The sequence below is a fragment of the Dipodomys ordii genome, unplaced genomic scaffold, assembly GCF_000151885.1.
Source record: "Dipodomys ordii isolate 6190 unplaced genomic scaffold, Dord_2.0 Scaffold97, whole genome shotgun sequence".
In the NCBI taxonomy this organism is placed as follows: domain Eukaryota; kingdom Metazoa; phylum Chordata; class Mammalia; order Rodentia; family Heteromyidae; genus Dipodomys; species Dipodomys ordii.
Window position 1 is genome coordinate 8,002,666 of NW_012267313.1, and position 19,840 is coordinate 8,022,505.

The 19,840-nt window shown below is 36.5% G+C and overlaps 1 protein-coding gene across 6 annotated transcripts in view; it reads right to left on the reverse strand.

The window, feature by feature from the left end:
• Positions 1-19,002, reverse strand: part of Ahi1 (Abelson helper integration site 1) — a 130,309-nt gene extending 111,307 nt beyond the window's left edge. For 3 of the 6 annotated variants that reach the window (XR_001175466.1, XM_013026896.1, XM_013026895.1), the window contains exons 1-4: positions 18,851-19,002; positions 13,966-14,033; positions 11,909-12,033; positions 820-1,361 (exon numbers count right to left, since the gene is read on the reverse strand). Coding sequence is in view for 5 of the 6 variants with exons in the window: in XM_013026896.1 (XP_012882350.1) it covers positions 820-1,361; positions 11,909-12,033; positions 13,966-13,975 (677 nt within the window). In the remaining variant the exon portion in view is untranslated. Of the gene's footprint in view, positions 1-819; positions 1,362-4,059; positions 4,065-11,908; positions 12,034-13,965; positions 14,034-18,850 lie in introns of those variants that run through there. The other 3 variants (XM_013026897.1, XM_013026898.1, XM_013026899.1) reach the window with 3 other exon arrangements.
• Between the last annotated feature and the right edge of the window lie 838 nt (positions 19,003-19,840).

The following is a 19,840-nucleotide window of genomic DNA, read 5'->3' on the forward strand; positions in this document are numbered from 1 at the left end:
GCGCCTAGGCCCAGAGTGCAGGCCCCACGACCGGACCCAAAAAAACAAACAAAAAAAAAAGATGTGACTTCTTTTTTGCTCTTACTCTCAAAGTCCTTGCTCTGGCAAGCAGCCATGAGGAGGTAACTCATGTAGAGAGATCCATATGGCAAGGAACTGATGTCTCTCACTAAAAGCAAATCAGAACCAGAGACCTGCCAATTGCCACATGGCAAAGCTTAAATACAGATTTCCTGAGATTCAAGAACTGTATGTGTCATTTGGCAGATGTTATACCTGGCCAGGCTTAAAGTGACTTCAGATCTGGCTAACATCCTGACTGCAACCTGTGAGAGAACCTTTTGAGATTCAAAAACTCTCAGCTAAGTCACCCAAGATTTCTGAACTCCAGGTAGTGTGAGATGATAAATGTTTATTGTTCTGAGCTTTATTTAATATTGAAAGCATCAGTGGATAACTACATTTGCTAGCATGTCTTTCTACTAAATTGATTTCTCTTCTCTTTGTTGCCACTGGTCATCTATTTTTGAGTGAGGGTGAATCATTTAGGTTTAGGAGAAACAGCTCTAGAATATCAGCAAAATAGAATGATGTTACTGTATTTCCTCATGAACTTTTTTAAAGCAATAATTCCTTACATTTTTGTAAAACATCTAGCACACTGAAAGGTACTGGGTAAAGGTAAGCCATTATTAGCTTAGTGGAAATGTCTTGAAATAAAATACTAAGAATTTTCTTTGTTAATCTCAAGATATCACTCAAAAAGCTGAAAATTACTTATTTCAATTTTTTAACTTTTATGCTATTAGTGTAAAGTACCTTGGTTCAGCTTTAGACACTACTTGAACTTTCTTTTTCTTCTTTTTTCTTTTTTCACTGCTCAGTTTGTCATCGTGCAATAAAGTATCTGAGGGAAAATATGTCAACTGTTCTTTCAGCTTCTTCCTTATTTTCTTCTTAATCTCCTTTGCCATTTCTTCTGCTACCTGGAGCTGATATGCTTCTATCAGATCTTCTTCCCCTTCTGCATCACTTTTTTCTTTTCCTTCATTTACTTTATCACTTTTCTGATGATCACCACCTGCCTGTGATTTTGTTCGAACTTTCTGATGTGCAGAATCAGCTTTATCGGGAGTTTCTGGTTCCATATCTTGTGTGGTCTTTGTAACTTTCTTGTTTGGCTTCCCTTGCTTGTCTTCCTCTACACTCATGTCATCACTTGGATCTTCACCTGCTGATTGTGTATTCCTCAGTTTGTTTTTAGTAACTCGCATGCTCTTCTCTGGGTTAGTGGTATTAGTGCAACTCATATGATCACTTTTAGATTCCTTAATATCCTGAAGATTACTGCTAGTGGAAAGCTAAGAAAAGAAGACACAGTAATGAAAGTTCAGTGAGGCACAGTCTATTATATAAAGACAAAAACAATAGTTGCTGATTAATTTTGAAAATATTATATGCTGTTTTTTTTTCTTTCTTGGATAGAATGATACTGTTCCAGAGCATGTGATGATGACTCACCAGTTTACATACCAGAATTAGATTGGAAATCCCCCAAAGTAACTTCAGACTAAGTAAATTATTTAATTAACATGAAAAAGTACTTAAGAGCCAGGCAATGGTTGCCTGTGACTGTAAGCCTAGCTACTTGGAAGAGTGAGGTTGAAAGGATCCAGGTTCCAGGAAAGTCTAGGTAGAAGACTGTGAGACTTCATCTCAAGTTGAAGAAGCAGGGCACAGTAGCACACACTTGTCATCTCAGCTAAAGGAGAAAGCCTAAAATAGGAGGATTACAGTTTTGGCACACATCTGAGCAGGAATAAAAAATAATAAATGCTTAAAGGCTGGAGGCATGACTCAGCAGAAGATCGTGAATTCAAATCCCAGTGCTGCCAAGAATTAAAAGAGTAATTAAGGGTTTTTAAGTAAATTAATTACTCAAATTTTAAATGCCACTTTCCTCATTAGCAGAAAAATCTCCACTGTAATTAATTAAGAGACTTTGAAACATTTCAAGCATAAAACATTTCAAGTTCTCAAACAGAAAACATACAAGGGTTCTTTTTCTTTCTCCATAATTATCCTCTAAAATCAAGTCTACAGCTTAACAATTACTCTACAATTAGCCTGTGTACCACCAAAATCTTGGTAACCCAAATGATTATCTAGCAAATAATAAAATAGCAACTGCTAGCTATACTTCTTTCCCTAATCAAAATTATTTGAAATGAGAACTTTTTTAACAGAAAAAATATCAATGAAAGGCTGAAAAATCACAAAGGAATGTTATTAACCGGAAGTAAGTAATTAAGAGAAATTTCCAAAGGATTTAAACAGATAATTTAAGAGATATTAAGAGACTCTCAAAGCTAGGGGTGACTCACACATCTAATCACAGCACTTGGGTATGGGAGACAGGAGGATTTGAAGTTTTAGCCTAGCCTAACCTACATGGTTAAACAGTCTCAAAACAAAAATAAAAACAACAAAACCAAAATCACAGATAACAAGAGAAGACTGTTCCTAAAGGTAAGTGTGGTTTTTGAAAAATCATAAGGATCAGTCTGTAAATGATAGAAAACTTTGACAGAAAAAAAAAAACCCTTAACATATATGTTGTAAAACAGAATGGGCAAAAACCAAAGTTCTCTAAAAGTCAAAATCAAGATGATTTCTCCTTGATATGAATGAAATTACCAAACAATACTGAAGTTCAATTATTAGAATTCTGTTGAAAAGCAATTCACTGCTCAAGAGGCTGAGATCTGAGGTTTGTGGTTCAAAGCCAGCCCTGGCAGGAAAATCTGTGAGTCTCTATATCTTCAATAAGCCACCCAATATCCAGAAATGAAGTTGGGGCTAAAGTGGTGGAATGGTAGCCTTGAGCAAAAAGAATCTCAGGGACAGCACATACGCCCTTAGCTCAAGACACACACAAGCCAGGCGCCGGTGGCTCACGCTGTAATCCTAACTACTCAGGAGGCTGAGATCTGAGGATAAAGGTTCAAAGCCAGCCTGGGCAGGAAACTCAAGTGAGACTCTTATCTCCAATAAGAGCTATGGCTCAAGTGGTATAGCGCTTGCCTTGAGCTGAAGAGCTCAGGGACAGCACCCAAGCCCAGAGTTCAAGCCTCACGATCGACCAAAAAAAAAAAAAGACAAACACACACACACACACACACACACACACACACACACACACACACACACAGAGCAGTCAAAAAAAAACAGGTAGTATAGTAAAATATGGAAAGAACTAGTATATCAAATATATATCCAATTTTTAACATATTCAGGATTTCTTTGCTCACTTAAAATTTCCAAACTCTATCTCATCTTTAAAGGTAAATTATAGAGCCACATTTCTGAAAAAAAACTTTCCAAATTAAATCTAATAAAAATAGCTTCTCTTTAATTTTTAATTTTTTTGTTTTCTTTAGTCATAACCTTGAATTCTCGTGATGTTAAAATGGACCATATGTAAAAAGTTTTCAGTGAAGACCAGAAATGAAGCACTAATGTAAACGAACAGTAAGAATACTCCTGAAAGAAATAATCACAACAGGAGATAACCAAGATTTAGAAGCAATGTTAAGTTTTGGTTCCAAAGAAAATATTTTTAAAATTAAAGCTAATCAGATGAATCAGTGTTTAATTTATTTATTCTGCTCTAAGTGAAAGTTATGAAGGTTTTATCCTGTTTCTTCTATCAGTTATATAGTTTTAGCTCGTATATGTAGGTTTTCACTCACTTCCTACTTTCCAAACAAAATATGGCTATAATTTTTGTGTTGTATACAGATATCTAACTGTTCAAGGACCTTTAGTTAGAAATATCCTCTCCCTTATTAAATTAACCTTGATAACTTTTATCAACAATTAGCTGATCAGGGTATGAGTGAAGCTCAATGGTAATGAGGCATGGGCAAGGAATCAGGTTCAATTTCCAGCAAGCACCCACCACCACCCTCCACACACACAGACACACACACACACACACACACACACACACACACACACACACAAAGTAAAAGAACAAAGAACCAACTGATCATTTACACTGTGCCTTTTTCTAGATTCTATTTTGCTCTACTGATAAATACACCTATCAGGTTGTCTTAATTAAAATAGCTTTACAATGAGTCTTGAATCAATTGAGTAATTCCTTTTCTTTTTGGTCTGGTAGTTACATATCCAAATAAATTTTGTAATTGTTTCTGCATACCAAATTGCTGGTAAGTTTGAATTGAACCAAATTAATAAAACTTTTAGAGAAATAAATTTAACAATATTGATTATTCCAAACTATGAACACAGGCACCTATTTATTTTCTTTATTTTCAGCACGATGGAGCTTTTTAATACAGATATTACACATTTATGTAATACACTTATGCTTGGCTATTACATATTTTTGTTGCTTTTAAGCAATTTTTAAATTTTAGGTAATTCATTACCGGTAAATGTACTATTGCACTGGTCAAGGTCTACAATGTAATTGTAAATGCGTAAGCTTAAGACATAAATTCATTATTTGTCATTAAATATGAAATTAGCTATGAGATTTTTAGAAGCCTATATTGAAAAGGTTCTTTCCTACCCTTTTAAGAAATTTCACGAAAAGATAATAGACATTTCCAAGTCCCTCCCTTCCCCTTTATCTGCATTTGGGATGATCATGTTGTTTTCTTATTTAATATTTTGATATGGTGAATTACATTGAGTAATGTTTTCAATGCTGAAATAACAATGTATAACTGAGACAATTACTATTATTTATTTCCTAATCTCTTACTGGAGATCTTTGAATCTATTTTCCAGGGGATATTGGTTGGTAATTTTCTAGTAATATCTTTGTCTGGCTTTGGTATCAGAGTAATTATTGACCATTTAAAAAAAGAAAAAAGGAATGGTCCATAAAAGTTTGGATATAATAGTTACTATTTCTTCCTCCAGTGTTTGGTACAATACGTCAATGATAGTGGGACTAGTGTTTTTTGTGAGGTTTCGAAGAACAGATTCAATTTTTTTTAAGATATGCAATATTGAAGTTATCTACTTCTTTGTGCTTAGACTTTGGAAGTTTGTGCCCTTCATGTACTTTATACATTTAATCTCAACAGCTAAATTGGTTATACTGAAGTAATTCACAGTCCTTATCTTTTTAAATTTTAAATTATATTTTTATTATCTGTAATTAGTTGTATAAAAGTTACCATTCAACCAATCAGTTTATGATTATAGTGCATCTTGATCAATGTCACTGCTTTCATCATTCTCCCCAATCCCTCCCAAACCAATAGCTCCCCTTCATTTTAATTTCATAGGATATGCATGGAATTTTGAGTGCCTTTTCCTCGCCCCTTCTTCTGTTTGTCTATCCTCCTTCCCTAACACTCCCCACCTTTCAAGTACCAGTTTTCTGGTAATCATTTTGTTGGACTGTAAATCTAAGTAATTATGTGCTTGAATTATGTTCTGAAAATACCACATTAGTTAATATATTTGTATATATTGCATACTTTATTGTCTCTTTAAAGTCTATATTATCTGCAGTGAATATTCTAAGTTTCCAAACATTGGTAATTTATGTCTTCTATGTTTTTTTTTCATGATCAGTCTGGTTAGATGTTGTACATAAGAATAACCTGGAAGACTCGATTGCTAAAACACTCTTTACAGGACTAGACATTGGCAAGCAAAATGAAGCCCTTGGAATGTTATATTTGACAAGAATTTTTTTATGGCAGAAGACTTGGGCCACATTGTACCAATTTCACCAAAGAGTTAATGTCAACAATATAATTATGGTGGACATCTGACTTGGGATTGGTTGTTGACAATCAGAATAGCTAAGTCACACCTCTACCCGTTTTTTTTATTGGTTATTTTTAGGACATTCTTGCATCCTGTCCCAGAACTTGTCCAAGTTGCCATCATCCTACTTTAGGCTTCTGGTTGTCACTCAGATCAAAGGCACATAATAATGGTGTGAGATGAATCTCACAGCTTTCCTACCCAGACTGGCCTAGTACTGCTGAATATAATTTCCCATTATCCCATGTAGCTTGAAATAACAGGTGTATGCCATTGTTTCCCAAGTACAAACTGAACTGGATGGGGTCTCTTGATCTTTTCTGCAGTGGCTGGCTTCAAAGATCAATCCTCCTGTTCTCAGTTGTCCAAGTGACTAGGATTATAGAAGTGAGCTTGTTATTCTCTTTTGTATTTGAAGCTCTATAAGTGGGTTTATATATATATATATATATTTGTGATTCTCTCTCTTATATATTGACTCTTCTATTGTAAAATAGTCTTCCTTACTGCTCTTTATCCTTGCTAATTTTATGTCCGAAAATATACTTTCTCTGATATCAATGTAACTACTTTAACTTTCTTTTTACTAGTGCACATTATTTTCCCTTCTGTGAATTTTAACATGTATGTCTTTATATTTAAAATGGGTTTAAATAGTCTTTAGCTATTTAAAGACTATATTTAAACTAGTGTTGGGGCTTGCTTATTTGCCAGTCTGGAAACCTTTAACCCTGAATGGGTCTGTTTGCGCCATTATATGTGAAGTGATTTTTTTATATGATTGAGTTAAAATATACTCTTTGGTTACTTGCTTCTATTTTTCCTGACTGCTTTTTTCTTCTCTCTCTCTTTGACTGCTTTCTCATATCATCACTGGAGCTTTAGCTAGGCTCTCCTTTTCTTTTTGGGTGATTACTCCAAGTCTTACAAATCTTTAACCTGTATCTGTCTACCTTCAAAATGCTATTTCACATCTATTTTAAGAAACCTGAAGAAGGGGCTGGGAATGTGGCTTAGTGGTAGAGTGCTTGCCTAGCATGCATGAAGCCCTGGGTTCAATTCCTCAGTACCACATGTAAAGAAAAATCCCAAAGTGGTCTGTGGCTCAAGTGGTAGAGTGCTAGCTTTGAGCACAGAAAGGCCCTGAGTTCAAGCCCCAGGACTGGCAGAAAAAAAAAAAAAGAAACCTGAAGTATACTTCAATTTATGTCCTCCCAAATTTTGCATGTTGTCCTACTTTTCACTTCTACACATACTAAAACTGCACAATGATCATGATTCTTACTTTAAAACTTATCCTTTAAGATGTCTTAAAAATAAAGTCCTCTTTATATTTACTATTTATGTACTCTTTGATGTAAGTTCAAATTTCTATGGTTATGACCTTTATCATTTCCTGTATATCAAGATTGCTGGCAAAGAATTACTTCAGCTTTTAACCATCTTAAAAAGGGTTTTATTTTACCTGAACTTTTAATGACATTTGTCTTTTTGATATAGAATCCAAGGTTGATAGTCCGAATTGCAGTAATTTTGTGTTTGTGTGAATACTGGGGTTTGAGGTTGGTCCTCATGCTTGCTAGGAGAGCTTGTTTAGTACATGAGCCACACCTGACTCCTTTGCTTTATGCTCCTGCTTAGGGTTGGCCTTGGGCTGTGATCCTCCTATGTCTGCTTCCCACATAGCTGGGATTATATACATAGACTACCATGGTTTTGTGTGTGTGTGGATGTGTGTGAGCAAACTTGCTGGTACGAGGATTTGAACTCAGGGCCTCTAGCTCTTGCTCAGCCTTTTCACTCATGGCTGGTGCTCTCCCACTTGAGCCAAATCTCCAGTTCAGCATTTACTGGTTAATTGGAACTAGAATCTTTTTGCCTGTACTGGATTCAAATCATGATCTTCAGATCTTAATTTGGGGCCAGAGCCACCCACATCTTGCTCTAACTTATTTTTTGAAATAGGGCCACAATACTTTTCTGGCTAAGTTGGCCTTGAGTCTTAATGCTCTTTTTTTGGGGGGGGTTAGTCAGTCATGGGGCCTGAACTCTGGGCCTGGTCACTGTCCCTCAGCTCTTCAGCTCAAGGCTAGCACTCTACCACTTGAGCCACAGAGCCACTTCCGGCTTTTTCTGTTTATGTGGTACTGAGGGCCGCATGCATGCAAGGCAAGCAAGTACCACTGAGCCACCTTCCCAGCCCCTCTCAATGATCTTATTGCCACCTTCTGGGTAACTGAAATTATGGGCACATCACCATGCCTAAATATCTTCCAATGTTTTTAAAACCTTGTCATTGTTTTATAGCTAGAATTGTTTCAGATAAATCTGGTGCTGTGCTTTATTCTCCTGTATAAAATACTTTAAGGATTTCAACCATTTCACAATCCATTTACAAACTCACTGATATTTAACAATCAGCTGTCATGAACTGGGACAGGCTCCAATATTGTGTTCTATCCAGTCTATTTATAATTTCATATATAATGCTTTTAAGATCTAGAAATTTGACTTGATCTTTTTATACATCCTATTTGTCTCTTTTATATGGTTGTCTCCTAGCGTTTGTTTCATGTACCTTTGGGTTATAGGTCATATTCTACTATGTTCACTTGCTTAAGTTAATCATTCATTTATTTGAAGACAGGATGTTGCTACGTAGACTATGTTACCATGCTGGTCTTGAACTATTATCCAGCCGATACATTCTGAGCTGGGACTACATGCGCATACCACATGCCGTCAGCTTACCTTTCTTCTTAAAATCAGATATTATGCATTTTGTTTCTGGCTGCAAGATTTTTTGGGATTCCTTAAATATATTTGGCTTTGCCACATGCTACTTGAGTATGATCCATTTGAGGTCCTATTCATCTCCTGTTAAGACTGAAGTTCAATATTTGATTTCGATAAAGCCAAAATTATTTTAGATTTACAAGGTAATGCCTAATTATCTTCCAATAATTTAAAAACATTGTGTCATTGTTTTATAACTAAAATTGTTTCTGATAAATTTGATGCTGTGCTTCATTCTCCTGTACAAAATAAGGATTTCAACCATTTCACAATCCATTTACAAACTCCCTGATATTTAACAATCAGCTGTCATGAGCCAGGGCAGTCTCCAATATCTTATTCTATCCAGTCTATTTATATAATACTATATATAATATAGTCTATATATAGTCTATATATAATACTTTTAATATCTAGAAATTTGACTTGATCTTTTTATACATCCTATTTGTCTCTTTTATATGGTTGTCTCCTAGAGTTTGTTTCATGTACCTTTGGGCTATAGGTCATATTCTACTATGTTCACTAATGCCAGATCAGCATTTACAAAATGAAATATATAGTTTTATTAATACCTACAAAATGCCCAGAGAATTTTCCCTTTAAAAATCATGATACCAATATTATCTATATATTTCAACAACAACAAAAAAGGGAAAATTAAGCCATATTTGTCTCATTCTCATTGTTTATATTACATCAGCTTTATGTCTTACACATCTCATTTTATTCTTACAACTTTAACTGTGGTATTTTTTTTGATTTACAGTTTCCCCCATAATATTGGTATCATGATTTTTTTTATTGTGAAAATACTGTATAGAGGGGTTACAATTACATGGGCAAGATAATGAGTACATTTCTTATCAAGGTGGTATCATGATTTTTAAAGGGTGGAAATTTTTCTGGGCATTTTGTAGGTATTAATTATTCTATATTTTTCCCTTGTCCTTTAAATTTTTATAAAGTCTGAAATGCAGTTGAGGTCTGTTTATATATTTGTAATTTTTTTCTCCTGAAAAAAAGTTTCTTGATACATTAGTCATCTCATACACTTTAGATATTTTAACTTTAGAAAAGTTTCATCTGATTTTTTAAAAAAACTTCTTCCCTGTTCCATTAGTACTAGAAATAACAGTTATTTCTTTCATTTTTGGTCATGGAAGAATCTCACATTTGTTTCTCATGTCACTAATTAGATTTTTCCATGATATCAACTCCAGTTTAGACCTAGCCTATTACATACAAAAGAAAATCTTGTTCTTTATCCAGAGAGGTCCAATCTTTTCACCTTTTATTAAAAGTAACACTGAATTGTGTTTATTAGGAGAGTAGATTCTCAGATTGTCAATGAATACTGTTTCCACCATTTACTACGTAACTTATTTTTTTATTTTTTGTTGGTCATGGGGCTTGAACTCTGGGCCTGGGCGCTGACTCTCAGCTCTTCAGCTCAAGAAGAGCGCTCTACCACTTGAGCTACAGCACCACTTCCTTTACTATGTAATTTTAGGCAAGTTACTCTATAAAGTTACTCTGTATCTGTAATTTAGTTTCCCTATCTGTTCACATAAAACCTCATAATTATGTTTTATATTAAATGAAAATAAAGTGCTTATATAATGTTTAGAAGACTGCCCGAGACAAGACTCATATATCTAGTCACCTCTTCTACTTTCTGGAGTTAAAAATTATTTCAAAAATACTGTTTTCCTTATAAGCTCTCCTTCTTTTGAACTAGAGCATTTCTTCTTATTTTCTTTTCCCTGGTGTATTTATTTCTGGAAGCAAATCTGTTTGGTATCTGCCAAGAGAAGCTTGGTAGATTAAACCTAGTGACTTCACACTTCTATGCCCTCAACATCTAAACTTAAACTTAGGTATAAGGTATAAATTCTGCCCAGTTTCCAGTTATCTACTTCATTCAGAATTCTTGGCTTAAACTTTTAGCATTTTGTTCATGGGTTATAAAGTCCATGGGTGGTACCATACTATATACTGGTACCACCAGACAAAACATAGCAGAAAATATTGCTCTACTTTAGAACAATATTTACTATGGAAGATAATCTGTCCCATTCTAGCACTAAATTGGTGTAAGTGGTAAATGCATATTACAAACTTTCATTTGCTTATGGCTGGATTCTGGCCAATGTTACAGCTTATTTATGTTTGTATTACCGGAGCATATAGGCATAGTGATGCATACCAGACAGAATACTAACATAAGTTTCATCTTAGCATACATATAGAAAGTGGTGAAACTTTCTTAAATTTCATATGCTTTTAGGCTAGTTGTACTTTGGCATAGTTGTACTTTGGCATTAAAAAATCTTCATCATAATGATTTTTGGAAAAAAAAGAATGTGTGTGTGTGTGTACACAAAAGATTATGGTCAAAGGAGAAAGAGTACAATTGAAATAGACAGGTATGAAGAGTGAACAGTGTCCTCACTGTGGATGTTATTAGACTCTTTATAATACCAATGGAATCAAGTTGTATATAGTGGCTATTTGTTGAGAAATGTTTTGAGTTTTGTTTTTTCTTCTGTGTGTGTAGTACTGGGGTTTGAACTTAGGGCTCTATGCTTACTAGGCAAATCTATACCACTTGGGCCATGGTCTTAAACCATTTGGTTTGTTTTTCTGATAGGGTGTTGTGAATTTTGCCAGGCCTGGCCTGTTCTACAGTCATACCTATGTCTCTTGCACAGTTAGGATTAAAGGTTTTTCCTACCATACCTGTCTTGTTTATTGAAAGAAGTCACAGTATCTTTTTGCCTGCTTGCTTCAAACTACAATGTTCTTGATCTCAACCTCCCGAGTAGCTAGGATTACTGGCACAAACCACCATGACAGGCCAAGTTCTGTATTTTTAATCCTTTCAAGTGTACCTCAAACATAAACATAATTACTGCTTCATGGTACCAATGTACATAGTAAAAGAATTAAGCCTCAATAAAATCAAGCCATTAAATATTGAAGATATTATTTCCTATATTGTTCACAATTCTGAAGTTAGAAATATATTCCTCAAAACATGATATGGTAGTTTGAATTTCCTCGTGTTTTGGTCATCTTCACCTATGTGTCTAGTTTGTGTAGGATAGCAACACTCAAGACCAAATTAAACAATCTAAGAGTAGTATGGTTCTGATGTAAACTTTATTTACCATTGGTTACCAGTCACAACACTGACTTACTGTTTTAATTTTCAAAATTCCATACAAGCTTAGTACAAAAATAATTGTATGCATATATTTAAGTCACCACAAGTGAATGATCAATTACTCACTGAGATCTCTTCTCTAGATTTGGCAAGGTTTTTCCTTAGTTTTTTCCTTTCATGTATTAGATCACTGTGGGCCTTAAGTAATTCTTCAAAGCAAACTTTGGTTTTTATTTTGGCTTCACTCTCAACTACAAAAGATAAAGACTCCTGTCATGTTCTAAACAACTGAAATACAACAACACCTAAATTACTATTGTGTTAAGGGATAGTCTTATAGATACCTACATGTATAACAACTGAGTCTAACTTTTACTTTTAGTTCTAGTGATATCTCAATCACTTCTATCTCTCTTTCCCTTTTGGTCACTTCCTATAAAGGTTTCCTTTGATAAGTTCATGTTTTACTGGTAATGCTCAATACTAGCTACCATTATAGGCCACATAGCCTTAGAGAAGTAACTTAAAATCTGTAAACTTTGAAAGAATGACATTGTCCCATTTGTTAGGAAATGGAAAGACTTGGAAAAAACTATATTAAGTGAAGTAAGTTAGGCCCAAAGAAACATAGGTCTCATGGTTTCCCTTATTTGTCTGAGACAAGCAGAAACAGTCAGATAAGTTGATGTTAGGTGAAATGAACCCCAAGGTAAGTATTCAAATGTTTTTTCTTCCTTGCAATTGTTTCTAACATATTTATAAGATGATTTCTATGTTGCTTTGTATGTCCCTCCCCCATGGTATAACCCGTTTTCACTGTATTTGATGTTGGCATACTTTGTGGAGGGGAAGGGAAAAAAACAAATTGCTTAAATAGGGATACAGGTGGACCCTCTGCAACAATGAGATATACAAGACGCTATTTCGAAAACAAACTTTACAACTTTGGGGGGAGTGGAGCAGGGAGATGGGAAGGGATGGTAAGGGGAAACAAAGGAGGAGGCAACAATGCTTGATAAGAAATGTACTCATTACCTTTCTCATGTAATTGTAACCCCTTTGTACGGTATTTTCACAATTTAAAAAAATCTGTAAACTTCATTTTCCTTACCTGTACAGTCACAATAATTCTATCAAAGATCAATCTACATGAAAAACAACTAATACTTTCCCAGCTTACATCTGACATTTAACTAATAATATTTTTTTCCTTTAAAACACAAATCAGGTTATTCAATGAATTACTGAATATTTCCCATTTCACTTAGAATTACACAAATCCTTGGGCTGGAAAGGTGGCTCAGTGGTAGAGCACTTGCCTTGCATGCATGAGACCCTGGGTTCGATTCCTCAGCACCACATAAGCAAAGAGAAAAAGCTGGAAGTGGCGCTGTGGCTCAAGTGGTAGAGCGCTAGCCTTGAGCTGAAGAGCTGAGGGACAGCGCCCAGGCCCAGAGTACAGGCCCCACGACCGGACCCCCCCCCCAAAAAAAAAAAGAATTACACAAATCCTTTATATCCTCATAGGATTCTCTGCCTCCTAACTGAATAACTCCAAGTTCAAATCATGACAAATGTTCCCTTGGATATCTCTATCTTGCTTCCCTTTTCATAGCTCTTTTGTCAGAACAAGTTTCTTTTCATGTGAATGGTGAGCTGTTACCTCTAAAAAGGACCATAGTCTAAAAGGTCTAAATTTTTCTGTTTTCACTTAGTAGTTATTCTTTGCCATATAGCACTTAACTCAATGGAACATATATAATCCTGTGCATATCTAGGTAAATAAATATGTTGTCTACCTCTCCCATTATACTATTTACTTCAAGGGTCTCTAGCTGCTACTTATCAGTTTTGGCTAGCGCAGAGTAGGGAATTACTAAATATATTTCAATGATTAAATAGTGAATGAACAAAGGAATGAATGACCTAGAGATGTTATGGGCAAACTATGGCCTATTAACTAGTCATTTGACTTTGTAAATAAAGGTCTACTGAAATCAGATATGCTCATTTAAACAAGAATTATTATATATGCTTTCATTTTGGTAAGTCACTACAGAAGATGTAAAGTCTAAAATATATACTATCTCGATATGTTTTAGCTAATGACATACACTTCACTCACTTATTTAAGAATTCCTTAAAATATGAATTTTACACACAAATTTTATAGGAAGTCTTACCAGTAGACATGTCTCAGGTTTATGACAAGCACTGATAAATAATGCAAAACATTGACTCAATCAGTATCCTATTAAAACAAAAAGGATTTATTTATAATATGAAACTTCCAAATAAAAATTCTAAATCATGCCTAGATTATGCCATGACAATGCCACTATTTTCCCAGGTTTCAAACAGTAATGCTACATTCTCTTATTCCAATCTTATGTGAATTACTTGAATTACATCTGAGTATGTTCTGAAATTAGTTAATCAAATTTGAAACAAAAAGCATCAAAGAAAGCAATAAATACTGAACAGTATGAGAATACATGTTTAAAGTATTTTAATAAATGTAGAACATTTTAATGTGCTCTTTCAAACTATTTAGAAACTAACTTTTCCAAGAGCAATTATTAAAATACATTAACAAAATACATTTGTGGATAGCAGTTAGATAGTAAATTTAAATGTTCTGGTCCTTTTCCAAGGAAATTATGCTTTAATAGTGGGTGGTAGGCATCTGCACTATCTTTCTCTAATAAATAAATACCTTGTTATGTATTGTGTCGGCACTATGGATAAATCAGGGTAAACTCAGCATATATATTCCTGAATTGCCAACTTTACTTAAGTATGGGGTATACATCTAAAATGAACATATTAATATCCACATGTGGGCATTACTCATACATTTTATGAATAAAATTGAAGCTTGTTTTTAAAAAGGAAGGTCATATTTTGAACTGGCTCAGACAGTATTAGCTTATGTTCCAATTCCCTAGGGATCCATTTCTCATTCCTCTAGCAGAAAAATCTGAGAAGAAATGCTAAAAAAAAAGAAAAGAAAAAAAGGATAATTACAGATATATATTGTTTATGTGAGTTAATTTATAACATAAATAGATCATTAAATCCAAGGAGTGAAAACTCAAAATTTTATCGATAGAAGCCTGTATTACTGTGTCTAAAGATACTATTCCAATTAGCCTGGTCATCTATTTTCCAAATTCATGCCAAATTAGAAAATGAGAGTTTTCAAAGGTAAGTGCATCAGTAACAGAAGCCTGACAACAACTGGGAGAATTACAAATAAAATAAGAATTTTTAATACTATTCTTTGTTAACTCAATATACAGGCAAACATCTGACTATGAGTAGCCCATGTAATTGTAACCCCTCTATACAGTATTTTCACAATAAAAAAATAAATAAAAATTTAAAAAAAGATTTACTTGTATTTGACACATGTTTTCTATAGAGCAGAAACTTTATATGCCATTTTACAAATATTAAATCACTAAAGAGGCAAGAGAAAGAACCAAGAATTATTTTCATGCCTTTAAACTAAGACAAATGGACCTATAATATTAGATGTATTATAACACAGTATACTGGATAGATTAAAACTCAAGTCCTAGAATTAATTTCCCCAAAGCCACCTGTGTGATTCTGGAAAATTTGCTTTCTTAGCTGTTAAGTTAACCTGATGTGGCTCCTCAGAGGTTTGCTGTAAGGGTTAAGTGATTTACAACAGCATTGCAGGCGGGGCAAACATGACTAAATATTAGCTATAATATTAACTGGGACTTCTTATACAGTGAGCTTAGTATGAACATGTAATTGAGTATTTGAGACACTGAACAATGCTGAGCATTAGCTTCATTAACAAATCCTTGGATTCCAACCTCAGTTCCACCTGCCAGAAGACTTATCTCCGCAGACCTAACCTTATTTGTCAAAAAATAATAATAGTAAATCATTCACAGGTTTTATGAAGATTAAGTGAGAATATGCAGATAAAATTCTTGGGACATACCTAGCACATGTCAAGCTTTCAAATGTATACATGGAAAACAGCAACAACAACTATCATGGTATTATTACAGTAGTAATGTTTAGTACAATAAATAGAATATATAAATGTAGCAAGGATATATGCTGAAAATTTGAGAAGCACTTGTATATACATGTAACATACATATATACATATATAATCATTTATATATGTACATATATATGTACATATATACATATATAATCATTTATATATGTACATATATGTAAAGCACCACTTTATATAAATATATTTATACATATAAATGTATTTATATCTTTTAAAACATATTTATATATTTTATAAATATATGTATTTGTATATAAGTGTATTCTATATGCTTTATAAATTACATATTCATTTCATATATTGTACATATATTCATGCACACTAGAGGCAAGAAAAAAATTTCAAAAGCAGAACTCTTGAGGCCCATAAAATAAAATGTTTATGAAGAAGCTGGTGAAAAACTAGAAGAAATAGTACATGAGAAAAAGGTTTTAAGAAAGGTGGGCTACATTTGTGTGGTGTCAAAAAATGCTGCAAATTTTGAACAATGCCACTAGATCTATAATCAGCATCTATAATAAGTCACATGAAGACAAAAAAAATTGACTTTTCATAGGGCAAAAACCTGGTAGCCATAATCTCAAAAAAAAACCCAGAAAAGTAGGTAGGGTATGTTCTCTTAAATCCATTGTCCTTTAAATCCATGACAGAAGTAGAAGCTTTGAGACACACAAAAAAAAGGGTTTTGTTTAAGTTTGCTAAGAATGTAGCTTACTTGCTCAGCATGCACCAAGGCCTAATTTAGATCCCCAGCACTCCCTGCTTCCTTCCACCAAAAAAGATTGTTTCTACTCCCCCATCACCAACCCTCCCCCATCACCCACCCTTTTTTTTTTTTTCCTGAACTCTGGGCCTGGACGCTGTCCCTCAGCTCTTCAGCTCAAGGCTAATGCTCTACCACTTGAGCCACAGTGCCATTTCCGGCTTTTTGCTTTTTGCTTATGTGGTGCTGAGGAATTGAACCCAGGGTCTCATGTATGCAAGGCAAGCACTCTACCACTGAGCCACCTTCCCAGCCCCCACCCACCCTTTTTAAAACCTAAATTGAACTCTACATTGCAACCAGAGTGATTTTGTACAATATGAATGCAACGTTGTCATGTGTTTAAAACTCTTCCTTAGCTTCCAGCCACCTACAAGAAAAATAGCAAGTCCCTACCATTGAAGTCCAAAGTCATTTATGAAATGACTCTTTGTCTTTGTTTATACTATGTGTAAAACACTTATTTGGCACTCCTCAATGTGCCAAATTTGCCCTTAGTACTATTCCCTCTGCAAAATGGCTTTCCCTCCTTTGCCAGTGAAAACTGGCCTTTGACATTTAAATGTAAGTGATACTTTCCCCTAAGTCCCTCCAGTTCTTCACCTGCTCCCAGGATCCTTTTATCATTTATCTGTTTACCTCAATTCTGAATTTTCACCCTGACAAAATGTTCTGTGACCCCACCCCCAACCACCAGCACCATCACACTGCTAGCTTTTGGAGGATCAAGCCAAATGCTCCCTTTACCTGGTATCCTAATTTTTAAAAAAAAGAAAGAAAGAAAAGAAAAGAAAAAAGAAAAAATGGCTGTAAAATTATTCTGGAGTCAAAAAGGCTGGGGATTAAATTTGTATTGTGTCGCTTATTGATGGGTGGTGCTGGGCAAGCTACTTAATATTACTAGGTGTTTTTTTTTTCTTGCCTGGCAAATTAAAATGGCACCTACTCTACTGTGAAAAGAAAAAAAATATCAAAAAAGAAAATAAAACAATATTTCAGGTGCTAAATAAAATTCCTTTGTCCATTGAATAAACACATAATTATATAATAAACTGATAGATGAAATTATGAAAAATATGCATTTACATTATTTGCCATTATTTAATAGTCTAATGCACGTCTGAACTAATGAGCACTTAGAATCATTTAGTCACAATACAACAAACACATTACAGAAATAATTATCTCTTAATGTACTACAGCATATAATGGAAAAATAACTAATATTTGATTAATGACATCTGCAAAAATTAAGGTTAACCTTAAAAGAATCCCTGAATTTCATGTATACCATAATTCTTAAATTTCTCCCTTCAAAGTCTTTTACAGAAGCTTCTAGAAAATACTGCGTAGGAAAATTAAATGGATTGCGTTTCATTTTCTTCTGCTCTGACCACCTGATTACCACGCAGTACGTGACTCGACATCAAGGCAAGGAAAAAAGCAGGCTTGCTTAATTCATTTTTTAAACAGATTTTTGTGAAAAAAAAATCCTATTTACATAATTCAATGACGAAATCAACGACAGTTTTCCTAAATAAACAAGCTTTTAATTAGCGTTTAAAAACACTTTTGACATTCAAATTTCTTTCTAATATTCCAAAACAATTCCCTGAGTCCCTCCTCGAAAGCAAATTCCCCCAGCCAGCCTCGGCAATCGCAGCGATCGTTACTGCAACAGGTGAAAAACCTGTTAGCATCCTGTTCCTTGACTAGGAAAAAGCGAGACTGAAAAGCTGCGCCAAGATTTTCTTTCCTGTTGTTATGCATACCGAAGCGACTGACTAGCCATCTAATTAATTGAACACACTGATCACCTTTTCTCCGATGTAATTAAGAAGACATTTCACAGGTTCAAGATTCTGCACCTGGTCGACCTTCTAAAAGGAAATAAGTATACTTAGTCCGGATAATGCTTGGACAACACTGAAGCTTTTAAGTAGGGAAAAAGAAAACGGATTAATTGGGAAAGGCAGAGGTAAATGTCCTGGGTCGGAGCAGCACGCTGGACAGCCTCGGTGATCCGAGACCGCCCGGGAAAGTGCGCGGTGGTAACCGCGCGGACCGCATCTCTCGCCGGGGAGGCCCCGAGGCGCGCGCGGCCTGCGGGGTGCAGCTCCGCCTCGCGCCCCCCGCCTCGAGTAGCCCCCCACGCCGCCGCCCCTCGAGGAGCCGGGGCAGGCCGAGCCTCCAGAGCCGGGCTCCCGCCACAGCGCACCCAGGAAGCGGTACTCACAGAGAGGAACGCGCGGCGGTTAGGCCTGTCCCGTCCGGGATCACAGCCGGGACGGTGCGAATAGCTCCCTGCGCCCGGCAGGGCAGGGTAGGGAGGAACGGAGGGAGGAAAGAAGGCCGCGGCGCAGGCAGCTCAGTCACCAGCTCCCCGCGCTCTGGGCTGCGCGAGCGAACAGACCCCCGTGCCGCAGTGCGGGTAGCGCGCCTCTCGCTGACGTCAGGCCAGCCTACGCCGCGGTTCCCATGGTAACCAGCGGAGGCCCTCACACGGCTGGCTGGACCGCGGCGGTTCCTGGGCGCCCTCTTGCGCGTCCCCGCCCCCGCGCGGTGCTGAGAGGTGCTGCAGTGCGGCAGGTTCACGGCTCGTGCCCGCGGGCTGTTAGCCTGCCGGCGAGCGCGCGCGCACGCACGCACGTACGCACATTTCCCCCACGCGCGTACCCGCGGGAAGGAAACTCCCGCCACCCGGAGCCGCGGAGGCACGGCGCGAGCTCTGAGGAGGGGCTGGAGCGCGTCCCGGCCTTCACCTCTGGAAAAACTTGGCGGCTGGGAACCGTCACCAGCGCCGGGATAAACACACAGGTGGCCTCGCCAGACGGAGAGGCTGTGCTGAAGCCGCCCCGGGTAAGAAACATGAATGAGTGAGGCAGCGGAGCCCCGAACAGACGGACTCGCCACCCCCGCACACGCCTGGCGCCCGCAGACCCGAAGGAAGCGTGGCGCCGCAGATCCAACTGCTGGGGGATTCGTGCCCGATCCGCCTGGCGCCGCCAGCCCCCGGAGTTGAAGCAAACATTAAACAAACGTCATCTTTTCTTCACGGTGCCCCTCCCTCTAGTGCAGAGTTCTGCTGCGGGCGCCATCTTGGGCTCCGATCACCCGGATGGAAACCATGACATGCGTGGTCTCCTTCCTTCCTTCCTTCCTTCCTTCCTTCCTTCCTTCCTTCCTTCCTTCCTTCCTTCCTTCCTTCCTTCCTTCCTCCCTCTCT